Below are 15,408 nucleotides of genomic sequence, written 5' to 3' on the forward strand. Positions count from 1 at the left end.
TGCTGTGAATAATAAAAATAATAAACGCAGCCAGCTCACTCTCCATTCCCACTATCTTCTCGTTTGATTTGTTTTTGTTCGCCATTTAAGTTGTTTACCAGAGCATCGTGTGCAAGGGAACGGGTATACTCTCGGGGACAAAGCCCCTACCCGGATGATCCTGGAACTCACGGACGAATCAGCGCTCAACCGGGGCAACATGGTCTACTAATACCGGTTCAATGCACACTACCCTACCAGGGTCCCGAAGGGGCTGGCTCCTAATACAGACCACAATTACCACCTTGGTCTTAATAGGTTGCGATGCGAATGCTCAACATATTTGTTGGGGCAGTAGCAAATGCAATCCAAGAGGAGAGAAGCTATTTGATTTCATCATTTCTGCTGGTCTTATGACTGCAAACGTAGGGTGCGCCCCTACGTTCGTGGGACCGAGAAGAAGAGAAGTAATTGACCTAACAATCTGTACCCCAAAATTGTTAGAGTTGATTACACACTGGCGAGTGCTAGACGAAGTCTCACTGTCAGATCACCGATATCTAGAATTCAATCTGACTATTGCGGGCGAACAGTCTGCAGTATACAAAGACGGAACCCTAGGAAAACGGATTGGGCAAAGTTCAATGAACTTCTTGGCAATAAAGTACAGTTCCCTAGGCGACTAAGGACTCCTTTGGTGCTGGAAGATGAATTGAAAACTCTGAACTGCACACTTTTAGAGTGCTATGAAGAGGCTTGTCCTATTTCCCGAGGCCAAAGCGGTAAAACGGTTCCTTGGTGGAACCGAGAACTGCAAAAACTCAGGAAATCAACCAGGCAACTTCTAAATCGTGCTTGCAAAAGTAACAAGAACGAAGACTGGTTAAATTTCAGGAACTCGCAACGTGAATATAAGAGGCTCGTGAGGTGCTCGAAACGAGACTCCTTTAGAGCGTACTGTGAGGAACTGGAAGGCGAAAGGGAGACTTCAAGGCTGTGCAGAGTCCTCAAAAAGGATGAGTCGGCCAAGTTGGATTCTCTTAGAAAACCCGACGGTACTTTCACGAGCTCCAGACTGGACTCAGTACAGACCCTCCTGGAAGTACACCACCCGGGAGAATGGGTGAGAGAAGTGGTAGGGGGAGAGTTGACGGTTCTTGCAACCCCTTCAACACGCAAGTGTTGCAAGGGGAACTGGAACACTGCGAAAGCGGTTGTTACCCATGAAAAGGTGAGAGCTGCCATACTGTCCTTTGAACATTTCAAAGCACCTGGCGTGGATGGCATCTATCCGGCAATGCTAAAGGAGGGTATGGAGCATTTAGAGCGACCTCTAAGAAATATTTTTCGAGGATGTCTTGCTCTGGGCTACGTGCCTTCTTCTTGGCAACAGGTTATGGTAGTTTTCATACCGAAACCTGGGAAAGATAACTATTCTAATCCAAAGAACTTCAGACAGATCAGCTTGACTTCATTCTTGCTGAAAGGTTTGGAGAGACTGGTGGAGCGTCACATTCGTGGAAACGCACTTAGGTCACACCCACTTAGTGAAAACCAACATGCTTACCAACGTGGAAAGTCCTGTGAGTCTGCTCTTCATTCTTTGGTCACAAAGATAGAGGATGCAACTTTGAATGGTGAGTACGCGATGGGGGTGTTCGAGGACATTGAAGGGGCTTTTGACTGTGCGCCTTTTCAAAAACTTTGTGATGCCGCCAGAGTGCATGGTGTTGATGATGCTTTAATTAAGTGGATCCATGCTATGCTAACGCAAAGATTGTTGTGCGCTGAGGTAGGGGTCGATCGCTACCTGACTACAGAAGCGACGAAGGGCTGCCCCCAAGGAGGTGTGCTTTCGCCGCTTCTATGGAGTATGCTGATCGACTCACTGCTATGCGAACTGCAAAATTTGCCAATACACGCTCAAGTTTATGCTGATGACGTGGCTGTACTTGCTGTTGATCGGGATCTTGGAACGGCGTATAGGAATATACAGCGTGCCGTTGATTTGATAGACAGCTGGTGCCTTAGACATGGTTTGTCAGTTAATCCAAATAAAACCACAAAGGTTTTATTCACAAAAAGGAGAAAACTGGATGGACTTTGTCTCCCTGAGATGAGGGGTACTACCCTTCAACTCTCCGAAGAAGTGAAATATTTGGGAGTCACTCTAGCTAAAAAACTTCTTTGGAACAAACATGTAGAGGTAAAGATAAAACGAGCTCTCACAGCTTATGGGCTGTACAGACGGACCTTTGCCTCGACATGGGGACTCAGGCCTCATGTGGTAATGTGGATATACGTTGCCATCATTAGGCCGATGTTCGTATATGCATCCGTAGTGTGGTGGGTTAAGGTGAGACAAAATGGTTTTCACCATAAACTAGCCGCACTGCAAAGAACTGTTTGTCTGGGTATCACTGGTGCCATGAGCACGACATCCGGCGCAGCTCTGAATGCACTACTCAATTTGCAGTCCCTGGATATATTTATTCAAAGCACTGCAATGAGAGCAGCTCATAGGCTAATTCGATTAGATCTATGGGAAAACAACGGATATGGGGGGCACAGAGCATTGGAAGAGTTACTGGGAGGACTAAATCCAGTTCTTACAATGCCTTCCGATTCTCGTGTCCCCATACATCTGTTTGGTAGAAGATATGTAGTTACCCTGAAGCGTAGAGAGGACTGGGAAGACCCAGAGGAATGCGTGGAGGGATATACGGAAGTCTTCTACACGGATGGCTCAAAAACAGAAGAGGGTTCTGGAGCCGGAGTCTACCTCTCGAATAAAAACGAGAAGTGGGCTTTTCCTTTGGGACAATATGCAACGGTTTTTCAAGCCGAAGTTTATGCGATCCTAAGGGTGGCAAACTGGGTGATTGACGAGCGGTTGAAGGGCAGGCGCATCGCAATCTGCAGTGACAGTCAAGCTGCACTGAGGGCATTCAGCAGTCCTTTGATCACCTCGAAAATCGTTCAGGAATGCAGAAACCGTTTGAACTCTATGTCTAGATTCAATACGGTGGAACTACTCTGGGTACCTGGTCAATGTGGCATAGAGGGAAATGAAATCTCGGACGCTTTAGCGAAAGAGGGGTCAATCTCCCCTATGTCGGGACCGGAGCCTGCAATTGGGGTATCAGTAGCATTGGCTAAATCTGTTTTCAAAAACTGGGAAGAAGTTTCCCATAATGACAGGTGGCAGAGCCTAAATGCTGCTCGACACACCAAACTTTTCCTGCCAGAACGCAACATACGTACCGCAAAGTTTATCCTGTCGAAAAGCAGGAGCACTTGCAAGTGTATTGTGGGCATTCTGACAGGCCAAATTCACTAGCTGGGCATATGTTCAAAATAGGAATTACCGAAGATGATACGTGTCCCTCCTGTAATGAGGAAGCGGAATCCATGGAGCATTTCCTATGTGAATGCCTCGCCTATGGCCGCATCAGGCATCAGATCTTTGGTGCCGATGTTCTCCAATTGGCACGGGTAGCATCACATCCACTAACGGAAATCCTGCGATACGTTAACGAATCCGGAATATTCCGTTAGACGGGGGTGGCGAATACAATGGGCCAACACGGCCTGAGTGCTCAGAAGCTCAGAGCCGTCGACAAGGAGTTGTCGACGGCTCCGGGGACTCCTAGTGTGTCCCGGCGTGTATCGGTCATTAGCAGTTCGCTCTTCGTCGAGAAACTTTCTCGAGACTACTACCTAGGACCCAGGTATTATGCGAGCTAGGGGACCAGAACTATTTGCTCGGGCACCTCGGGGACGCCACTCCCCGTATCGTTAGCGCCCTGTTAAGGATCCTTGACAACCCCTGAGGGTCGGTTGGACTACGCATTAGCAGCTCAAGAACTTTGATACCGTTGAGACATTGCAGCCGACGGAAGAACTGAGAGGGTTTCTCGTTACTTATAGAGGTGTTTTCCATGAGGTGCCTTCTTTACTCCTTCTGGCTGGCACTCAACCGGTTTAATAATTGTTCACGTAAACCGCTGCATGAGTTATCTACCCCCGTCTCTAAAATCATGTCGCGGACTTCGTTGGCCTACCGCGATGGTAGCACATAATGTATTCGAAATTTTTGCAATAAATGCGACCAACCGGCTAATTCGAAATTATGTTAAGAAGCGCTTACAAGTCATTGTGTCGAAAATTAGATAATGAACCACCCTCGATAATTAAGTCAAGAAGAACTCTTACAAAAGAACGAACTCATCAGGATAGAGCTCGTCCCTTGTTCCTCTTCTCTATTATTATATTACAGAAGTGGTGAAAACAGCTAGCTGCGATACAGTCGGCGCTGATACAATGACGTGTAGCATCACATTGAATAAAGCTACAAGTATCTATGCTGACTGTATTGGATTATCCCACTTGCCCTATAAATTTCTCTTGTAATTCTTATCAGTAAATAATCAATCTGTTCGTAATACATAGAGTTCCTCTTAACAAGCACATGGAAACGCCATTAAAACCCCCACATCATATTTGTACTTTCCTAGGCGAATAACGAAGTCAGCAATTAACAAAAGTAGTAGCTTCCGAACAGACAGAAAACGAGAAAGCAACAGCCCCTATGTGACTCCCGGTCATATCATCAGGCTTCACTCGAGCGTCATTTTGGAGTATCGACCGCTCCAAATCAAGCCATCTAAATTCATTCATTTCTCCAGCACTTCAAGTTGTTTCGAATTCCCTACACAATTGATAAGAAGAACTTTTTATGTTCCAATTGTCACCAACAAAGAACGTCTAGCGAACATTTAGTAACAATCAATTACTTAGAATTTGTGTCATGAACTTGGAAGCCCATCAGACAGTATTCACGCGTCGGTCCCGCAATTGCCACTGCCCATGCTTTAATTAAGTGCAAACTTTTTGTGATTCTAGTTAAGAATAGTGAATAGTTTTAATAATCAAGTAATAGTCCCCGAGTATTCCCGAGTCTACTAAACAATGTAGCTATTGCCATTCAACCTTATTGCAAATTAGTCCGACAGATCAGATACATTGTGACGGTTATCTCCCTGTTCAAGTGCATTATAATCGGTGCTTCTCAATTACAATCCATAAATCAGACAATTATAATTTGTTTATTATCGCAAAATAAATAATTTCCCGAGAAAACATTACGGGAAAGTTCAGAGCTCATCCCCCGGTGTGGATTCATTACGACCAGCCCCATTGTTGTCATCAGAAAGAAATCAATTTAAAACAATCTTCTGTTGGTGTATTTCTCGAAACTACGTCAATTACTGGCATTCGGGTCAGCAGAGTTGGAAAGTATCTGAGGTGTGGTAACTGACCGAAAAAGATGCAGTCAGTTCGGAGAGGGATCGTTCCAGTGCTCTTCTCGAAAATCGTCCAAGGATTGAGCCATGAAGTGGCGAAGAGACAGTTTGCTCTGTCAGCGAGTTTTGTGAGTTTTTGAGTTTGTTCCGTAGTTCAGTTGTTATGTTATGGTTTGCCTACACGTTGCTAACTTACACAACATGTTTCACCCTAGTTTAAGGCCTCTGACCTATTTTCCTATCGTAGAACTTGTTTCATGATTCTTCCAATGACTACACACTACAGCATCTCCTCTGGAACACTGCACGACTGATATGATGCTTTTCAAGTTCAATAGTGAATTGCAAGGCAGTGAAAATGCACGACAATACACATGCTTAGTAGAGATATCAGTGGCACAAATTACAGAGAACACGACGCTTGTCCAATTTAGTTTACATTTAAAAAGTGATTACGATTTTGAATTGAGTTTTCAGCCTTAGCTTCGTGAATGCTACGCAATCTGATTATCAAAGGACCGTGACTAAAACCAGTAGTTTTCATAGAGACGCTTCTTTACAGGCTTCTTCCTTCTTATATCGAGGATGTGAATCCACTTCCATTCAGAAATCCTATCCATTAGGTTGTTGCAAATGAAATGGCCGTTTTTGACCTAAAATTTGAAATGACTGTAAAGCTTCAGTAAGTAAGGGTCGGCTCGTCGTGATCGGCTTCGCCATTTGGCTCTATCGAATGCCTGATCTGGGTGCAATCTTGAGGCTTTCAAATCCCCATCTAGGGTATCAAGCCACCGTTGTTTAGGTCTGCCTTTTTACCATCGACTTCGATGTTCAGACCAATCTTGGCAAGTGAATTCTCGTTTGTACGAATTGCGTGATCATACCATCGAAGACGCCTCTCTCGCAACTTTTCCACGATCGGTGCAACCCCATAACGATCGCGGATATCCTTATCTCGGATGTGATCTAAACGTGTGACGCCACTAGTCCAACATAGCATCTTCGTCTCCATTACCGCAAGGCGCCGTTCATTGTCCTTTATAGTCGGCAAACACTCAGAACCATAGAGAGCGACTGGACGGACGACATTCCGGTAAATTTTAAATTTGAGACGTTCATTGATACGTCGATCACAAAGAACACCAGTTGTGGAACGCCACTTCATCCAGGTTGCGTTAATGCGTGAAGCAATTTCATAACGCAGTTCTCCATTTTCTGATAGCGTTGACCCGAGATATTTAAATCGCTCAGTTCTGGGCAGATCACTGCCGCTGACAGTGATTGTGCCTGTTTCATGGGGATCGGTCGAAAAATTCAATTTTGTTTAAATTCAATCCGAGACCGTGTTGCATGAGGCGATCATTCCATTTTTGAACAAGTTGCTCGAGATCATTTTTGCTATGAGACGCTAGGAAAACATCATCTGCATAAAGCAGTGTGTAGGGCGCTGGACGTTGGATATCCCGTGTGACGGTGTCCATAACAAGAACAAAGAGAAGTGGTGAGAGGGCGCTTCCTTGATGAACACCAACAGAGACACGAAGCGCTTTTGATACACCCGCCATACTTCGAACTTTACTTTTCGGATCGTGGTAGAGCAATTGAACCCACCGCACGAGTTCTTCTGGCACGAAGTGTTGCCGTAGAGCATACCAGATGAGTTCATGCGGTACACGGTCAAACGCTTTCTCTAGATCCAGAAATGCAATGTAAAGAGGGCGATGCTTCTCACGGTGTTTCTCCATGAGTAACCGCGCAGCGTGTATTGCGTCAGTAGTTTTTGACAAATCCGGCTTGATTCACGGTTATTTCAACGATTTCGCCAATACGGTTGTCAAGAATGCGTTCAAAAATCATGGTATGGGGAAGTAACCGGATCGGACGGTAATTTGAACATTCTGCTGGACTACCTTTCTTTTTCCATATTGGAACAGTGGTACTTTCTTGCCAGTCAGATGGTGTCCTTCCTTCCTGAATAACCCGGTTAAAGAATTCACTGAGCCACAGTGCTGGGTCCCAGCTCTTCGCTTTCCAGAGCTCAGATGCGATGTCGTCAGGTCCTGTTGCTTTCCCCGATTTCATTTGTTTTATTGCCTCCTCGACTTCAGTTGCGCTAATTGGTTTTTTTTTTTTTTTTGGGTGTAAGGTAGGTGAATGCGTTTACGCACAGAGTGTTGGACTCCCGCAACAGCACGCTGACGGACTACCAACTAAACACCTCCCTGTCATCAGAGAGTTAGCCTGGAACCGTTTGACGCATTACTTCGGGCTAGCTCTCCCGGCTTTGGGAGCCTTCAAGACAGGGAATTCCTTTCACCAACGGGAGGGGAGTGGAGGAAAGGAGTTGTTAGTTCCCCCCTTATCCCTGTGCCGGTCGAGTTCAATCTTCTTCGTAGTAAGAAGAGCCCGAACATAATGCGCAATACGATTCCAGCTGCCAGCGCTCTTCAGCATCTCTCTGACAATGTTGTCTGGAGAGACCTCCCCTGTGTCTGCATAAAGCTTCTGGCGGAGGCCGTCCCACCTCTCACAAGAGAAAAAGGTGTGTTCAGCGTCATCCGCCACTCTATTGCAGAACACACAATCAGGAGATCGCGCCTTCCCAACCCTGTGCAGGTAAGACTGAAAACCTCCATGCCCACTTAGAAGTTGGGTAAGGAAGTAATCAATCTCACCGTGCTTTCTGTTCAACCATGGGTTTAATTTGTCGATGAGCCGCGCAGTCCACTTGCCCCTTGGCTCATTTTGCCAAGAAAGTTGCCACCCGTTAAGGGTGCGTTGACGTTCTTCACGGGCAACCACTTCTCTTAAGTTTTCGCCCTTACGGCGATAGATAGCTCTGCGCTCCTTGGCAAGGAGGGCAACGGGGATCACTCCCGCAATCACCATCACAGCCGATTCGGAGACAGTGCGATAAGCAGACGCCACTCGCAAAGCTCCCCGCCTCTGCACTTGAGCGAGGCGGTCACGATGCACCTCCTTGTCAAGGGCATCAGCCCATACCTCCGCACCATACAGAAGGACGGACTAGTTGATATTGGGCCCCCGACATTCGCCATTAGCCGACTCAAGGCTGCGACTCCTGCTGCAGCCCTGTCCGCGGCTGCTCTGATTTGCTCGAAGAAGCTCATCTTCGAGTCGAGCATTAAACCAAGGTATTTAACCGCTGGTTTTGACTCTATAGTCAACTCGCCGATCGATATGGGACGCAAGGTCGGGATTCTCCTTCTGGTCAGGATGACTACTTCGGTTTTTTCCAGCGCAAGGTTGAAACCGTGAGCAGTCATCCATCCGCTTACCTGTCGCATCAATAATTGTCTGCTTTGCGCCTGTTCAACAGTACGTCCGGCAACAAGTGCCGCAACGTCGTCTGCGTAGCCGACCAGACGCGACTCCTCTGGCATGTCGAGTTTAAGCAGACTGTCATAGTTAGCGTTCCAGAGGTCCGGCCCTAGGATGGATCCCTGTGCTACCCCCGACGTGACCTCCATCCACCTTTGACCCTCTAGTGTTTCATAGAGCAGGGAGCGGTTCCTCAGATAGTCAATGTCGGCAAGGATTGTGGAAGTGGAGGATGAGCAAATTCTTCAGTTGAAATCTGCTCGAAGTATTCTCGCCATCTATCCGTTGTGGCTCGACGGTTGATAACCAAAGTACCGTTCTTGTCATTAACGCAACAGAAGTGTTCGATATCCTGTGTGCCTTCATTACAACTTTTAGCAAGTCGATACAGATCTCTCTCACCATCCCGAGTGTCCAATTCATCGTAAAAATTTTTGTAATGGTTCGCTCGGGTGACACCGACCGCTTTCTTTGCTTCACGGTTGACATTCTTATAAATTTGCCAATTAGCAGTCGTTTTATCGTCAAGAAATTTGTGATAGAGCGTTTCTTTTCACGGACCTTCATTTCAACATCATCATTCCAAAGCCAAGTATCACGGTTGATGTATCGCTTACTCGACTTGGTGACCCCAAGGGTTGCAGAGATCGCTTTGTGGATTATGCCTTTCATTTGGTTCGTATGAGTGAGACCGTTTCTTCTTTCTTCTCACCAAATCGCCACCATTTAATGCGTCGCGGACCAGTGCATTGCTCACGCTCTTTTATCGGTGGCTTAATTCGCAGGACGGCAATCAACGGCCGATGTTCAGGTTCGATGATCTCATAGGGAAGGGCTTTGCAATCAGTGACGGTGTAAAATGTTGGCGTCTTATGAAAATATAGTCGATTTGCGTTTTACTGTTCCCACTATAAAATGTAGGAAGATGGGACAATCGTTTGATGAACCATGTATTCATAAGTACAAGGTCATGGGTGTCCGCAAAATCGATTATACGCTCGTCACCCTCATTGCGCGCTCCGAACCTTTTTCCCCCATGGCACCTGTTACCGTCTGCCTTTTCACCCACATGACCATTAAGGTCGCCGGCAATGATTATATAATCGTCAGCAAGCACGTGACAAGTCTTTTCATCGAGAAGTTGCTAGAAGGCATCTTTCTCGGCATCAGGTCGACCTGTCTGTGGTGCATACGCGGTGAAGAAGTGAATAGTGCGATCAGCGGATATAATGGTGAGCTTCATCAGCCGATCATCAAATCGTTCGACTTCTTTAATGGCATCACAGAAACCCTCTGAGATGGCAATGCCAACACCATATTGAGTGTTGTGTGAGATACCAAAATAGAGAAGTTTGTTGTTCAATGTCGCAGCTCTTGGCACCAGACCATTGGGTTTCTTGCAGAGCGCAGATATCAATGCGCCTTTTCCGAAGGGCTCTTGCGAGTTCCTTGGTCTTTCCAGTTAGGGTACCAACATTTAGCATGCAGACACGTATTCGTTTTGATCGTTGTGTTCGGACTAACTTGCTTACGTCCTGACACCGTCCATGCGTCAAGAACCCTTGCCCATTTCTCGACAGGACCGGAGCCCGTCCTGCCGCGTCGACTGAGGTGGACGCCCTAGCATTTATCCGATTCTTGTGACTCAATCCGATCATCATGTTAGTAACGACATTGTATGCATTTTCTTGGTCGACCTGTCGCGGGGCCTGTCACCAAGAGAGATCAGGTAGGATTTAGCATAGTAGAATAACTCCAACTATACTCTATTTATCTCTTTCCCTGATCTCAGCATTTTATTTTTGTTTTTACTGAGGATAGTACAGGGTACGTTGCCTCAAACCCTCCTCCTTTACCTGGGCTTGGGATCAACGTACTATGTTAATAGCATGGCGGAGTTGTAATTTTGACAGCCTCTTCGCTCCTAAATTGTTTTTCCGCCAAAAAATTATCCAAATGCTTAAAAAATGGTAGTCGCTTGGCGAAAGCTCCGGTGAATATGGTGGATGGAGCAGAGTCTCATACTACAATTCGTTCAACTTTTGAACCGTTGGTCTGGATACATGAGGTCGTGCATTGCCGTGAAGGAGTATCACACCATCTCTGTTGACCAATCTCGGGCGTTGAATACTCAATTTTTGGTGCATTTCCTCGAGTTGGGCACAGTATTTGTCGTTTCTCCAGGTGCCAAAAAAGAATAGTGGATAACTCCAGCTGTAGACCACCAAACAGTCACCATTACCTTCTTCGGAAGGGGCCTCGGTTTCGGCATATGCTTCGGTGGCTCATCAGCATCTAGCCATTGTGCTGATTGGCGATGATTGTCGAAAATATCCTCCTTTTATCACATGTCACTATTCTGTGCAAAAAGGGATCGATTCTGTTGCGGGTGAGTAGAGAACTGAAATTTTCCATTCGAAGCGCCCTGTTTTGCTCCGTAAGGGCATGCGGAACCCATTAGTCGAGCTTTTTCACATTTCCAAGTCGTTGCAAGTGCCGGGAAACTGTCGAATAGAATACACCCAGTTTCTCTGCAATGTCCCTCACAGACTGACGTGTGTCGGATTCGACTAGCAAACGCAGCTCGTCGTTGTCAATCGATGGTCCTGGATGTCCACGTGGCTCACTTTGAAGGTTTACGTAGCCTGACCGGAATTTTTCGAACCACCGCCGTGTGGTTCATTCGGTTACCGTATCAGCTCCAAATGCGCTGTTAATGTTCTTGGTCGCCTCCGCCGCTTTATGACCGAGTTTGGACTCATACAGAAAAAGTATACGTTCTTGGCTCTTTTTCATCCTTTTTTTCCTTTCTATTCCCTGTTATCCAAACGATGGTCAAAACTGAAATGACTCCTTGGTGAAATGTAGGAGTATTTGTACTTCAATATTCAACACCAACAGCGCCAATTGGTGGTGGTTTGATACACCAAAATCGCAACTAACTTCACTTGATTGCCAAAACAGCTATTTCATATGCAACAACCTCATATATTGCTACTCATTCTAGGTTAATTGAACTAGTTGGCCGAAACTAGCTATCTATCAGGTTGGGTGACGTTTTGAACATTTTCAAAAAAATTCGTTTCCAAACGACAAAATGGAACCCAATATCTTGGACCCATGTTACTCATATCGTCCTTTTCCATTGCAGATGGTTGCAGACAAAATTAAATCCGGTCCCGTTGTCGACATCCTTGGCGACGAGATGACTCGCATCATCTGGGATGAAATCAAGAACAAACTCATTCTGCCTTTCCTCGACATCGAACTGCATACATACGATCTGGGCATCGAAAACCGCGACAAGACTGAGGATAAAGTAACTGTCGATTGTGCTGAGGCAATCAAAAAATACAATGTTGGTATTAAATGTGCAACCATCACACCCGATGAGGCACGAGTCAAGGAATTCAACCTGAAGAAAATGTGGAAATCACCGAACGGCACAATTCGTAACATCCTAGGAGGTACCGTGTTCCGAGAGGCCATCATCTGCAAGAACGTACCCAGGCTGGTATCTGGCTGGAAGAAACCAATCATCATCGGACGTCATGCGCACGCCGATCAGTACAAAGCAACGGACTTTGTTGTTCCAGGAGCCGGAACCTTGCTGATGACATTCAAACCAAAAGACGGAGGTGAACCAATCCAGCATGTTGTCACCGAATATGAAGGAGCTGGCGTTGCTTTGGGCATGTACAACACAGATGCTTCCATCATTGACTTCGCTCATTCCTCACTCAAATACGCGCTGGAACGCAAACTACCACTCTATCTAAGCACAAAGAACACCATCTTGAAGAAGTACGATGGCCGCTTCAAGGACATCTTCCAAGAAATCTACGAAAAAGAATACAAGGCAAAATACGAAGCAGCAGGTATCTGGTACGAACATCGCCTCATCGACGACATGGTCGCCCAAGCCATGAAATCCGAAGGAGGTTTCGTCTGGGCCTGCAAGAACTACGATGGCGACGTCCAGTCTGACTCCGTCGCTCAAGGCTATGGATCCCTCGGCTTGATGACTTCCGTCCTCATTTGCCCAGACGGAAAAACTGTTGAAGCAGAAGCTGCCCACGGTACAGTCACTCGCCACTATCGTTTCTGGCAACAAGGCAAGGAGACCTCAACCAATCCAATCGCTTCAATCTTCGCATGGACTCAGGGTCTCTTGCATCGTGCCAAGCTCGATAACAACAAGGACTTGAAGAATTTCGCCGAAACTTTGGAGAAAGTATGCATAGACACAATTGAAAGTGGCTTCATGACAAAGGATTTGGCTATTTGCATAAAGGGCATGGCAAATGTACAACGTAGCGATTATTTGGAAACAATCGAATTTTTGAATAAACTTGCTGATAATCTGAAGAAGGCCCTGGCATGACTAGATTCGGCAGAACAGCGATCTCAGCTGTAAGGGAAAAAGGTGTTGCGGGAAATGGCGACTTTCGATCAAAAGACATGGGAAAGTGTTTGTAAAATGGTGAATGTTTAATTGTATTCTGCCTTATGTGCTGATTGTATTCTTTTTTATGGAAAAACGAATAAATCTTTGATAGTTCATCGTTTTTTCTTTATTTTTCTTTTCTAAAAGGAGTTTAGGGAAAAGTTTAATGGAGCCGAACTCAAATGTGGAGAAATGGTCAAGGGTTCACGGACGGCGCCAGGGTAAGTAAATTAATTAGTCTAGCGCAAACAAATACGTATCTGCACGCTCAATATTAGTAAACTCATTGGAAAAACGAAAGACCTCGCAAGAGCTCTCCGGGAAAGGTGTATTGCCCTTTGCACTCTACACGAAACTCGCTAGTGTGGTCCCAAAAGCTGCGACATAGAACGCGAACGCAGTAAAAATAACTATAAACTACCGTATTTTGGTAGCCCTCGGGCGCGGTAGCTCGGGCGCGCGGGCGAAGCCGTAAATCTATGGACCCGAGCGCCGCGATCGAGGGGGAAAATCCACGATGGGTCACAAGCTCAATCCTTCCTTCCTCTACCTCAGATGTTCAACGAGGCACGGCCCCTTAAGTTCCCTCCATTCCTCGACATCTTCAGGCCATTCGTTAGAGGATGTCCCTAATTGTATTAAAGCTAAGGAGGAGGAGGGAAGAAGGAAATCCTTAAACTGATGAGAGAGTTACTTCACAGCAATAGTTGTATTCACATATCATCTTACAAGATGTTGCAACTCCTTAAAATGTCATTCTCAGTAAAATTTTTATTTTTTTTATTTATTTTTATTTCCGAGTTATCACAATCTCGGCAGATGCCGGATGTTACCTAATACTAGCACTAAGTGCCAAGCATTTAGGCTCGGACGATCCTACCTACTTAAAAACTAAATGGACGCTGGTGGTGGGGGCCGGTGGTAGGTCAGTGGGAGAATCCGTCGAGTACTCCCCGCAACATCGAGCACGTATGCAGAATGGTGTCCTTCTGCATGGTTTGAACCAGACTGTGCGAAAGTCCCAGGACATCAAGGGAAGGTACAATACCTGTACTTGACAATATTATGGGAACTACAACCACCCGCTCGAGACGCCAAATTTCTTTGATTTCCCGAGCCAATGGCTCATAGTTCACCTTCTTCTCCACGTATTTCCGTTCAATGTTGCTATTATGGGGGATAGCAACATCAATAATATACGCGGAGCGAACCGTCTTGTCAACTAGCAGTACGTCAGGCTTGTGTGCGGTATGGCGATCAGTCAGAACTTGCCGGTCCCAATACATGCTGTAAGCCGAACTATCAAGTACTGCTTGCGGCTCATATCGGTAAACCGGACATGTTCCCGTGATCAGCCCATGCTTATATGCAAGGTTTTGATGGATAACCTTACATACAGCAATATGCCTGGTGATGTATTGCACCGGTGCCATAACAGTACAGCCAGAAATGAGATGGTCCAACGTCTCTAACACCGAACCACACATTCTGCACTGGTCGTTCTCCACCCGTTCTTTCATGATGAGCTTTTTATAAGCTCGGGTGGCGACCACGCCATCCTGAATGGCACACATGAACCCCTCCGTCTCAGCAAAGAGCTCCCCAGCACACAGCCATCTGTTCGACAGATGCAAATCGACAAATGGCTGCCAAAGACAATTCGTGTGTTTACCGTGCATTGCCTTCGACTTCCATTCATCGATCCGCTCTTGGTCCGACTTCACCCCACTCAGAGGATTGAAGGATCGATCCTTCAAGTTAAGTGGAGTCAGTCCACAGTCTACCTTACAGACAGCCGCATGCAAGGGGCTCGCCTGCTCTTTGCTGTAAAAATAAGCGCGCAGCGAGTCGACTTGGCGATGATGTTGTGCCGCCACGTCAACCACGCCTCTACCTCCGATGTCACGAGGCAGGTTCATCCGCTCCACGGCAGACTTTGGGTGATGGATTCGGAATTTGGACATGGTTGTCCGTATCCGCCGCTGGACGTTTTCGAGGTCGGTCTTCGTCCACGGCAATATTCCGAATGCATAAGCCAGTGAAGGGATGGCGAATACATTCAACGCGCTTATTTTATTTTTCCCCGAGAGATGCGATTTCAGCACCAGCTTTACACGTCGCAGGAATTCGGACAGCAGAGCTTCTTTCAGATCACCAACTCAAGCATGGGTTCCTTGCAGAATTCCTAGGTACTTGTAGAAGTGTCTCGGTCATAGCTTCGATGTGGAGGTCACCAATGCTATGTCCGGCATGTGGCTCGTGATGACTTTGCGGATGGCTTGGATTCGACATTTGTCTAATCCAAACTCCATCCGAATATCACGGCTGAACATG

General features: G+C 46.4%; 1 protein-coding gene across 3 annotated transcripts in view; it reads left to right on the forward strand.

Moving 5' to 3' along the window:
* LOC119648135 (isocitrate dehydrogenase [NADP] cytoplasmic) overlaps positions 1–13,190 on the forward strand; it is a 41,179-nt gene extending 27,989 nt beyond the window's left edge. For 2 of the 3 annotated variants that reach the window (XM_038049678.1, XM_038049680.1), the window contains one exon: positions 11,779–13,190. In XM_038049678.1, coding sequence (XP_037905606.1) covers positions 11,779–13,011 — 1,233 coding nt within the window. In that variant the 3' untranslated portion in view covers positions 13,012–13,190. Of the gene's footprint in view, positions 1–5,268; positions 5,414–11,778 lie in introns of all 3 variants that reach the window. The other variant, XM_038049677.1, reaches the window with a different exon arrangement.
* Positions 13,191–15,408: the final 2,218 nt, after the last annotated feature.

This window comes from Hermetia illucens, chromosome 2 (genome assembly GCF_905115235.1).
Source record: "Hermetia illucens chromosome 2, iHerIll2.2.curated.20191125, whole genome shotgun sequence".
In the NCBI taxonomy this organism is placed as follows: domain Eukaryota; kingdom Metazoa; phylum Arthropoda; class Insecta; order Diptera; family Stratiomyidae; genus Hermetia; species Hermetia illucens.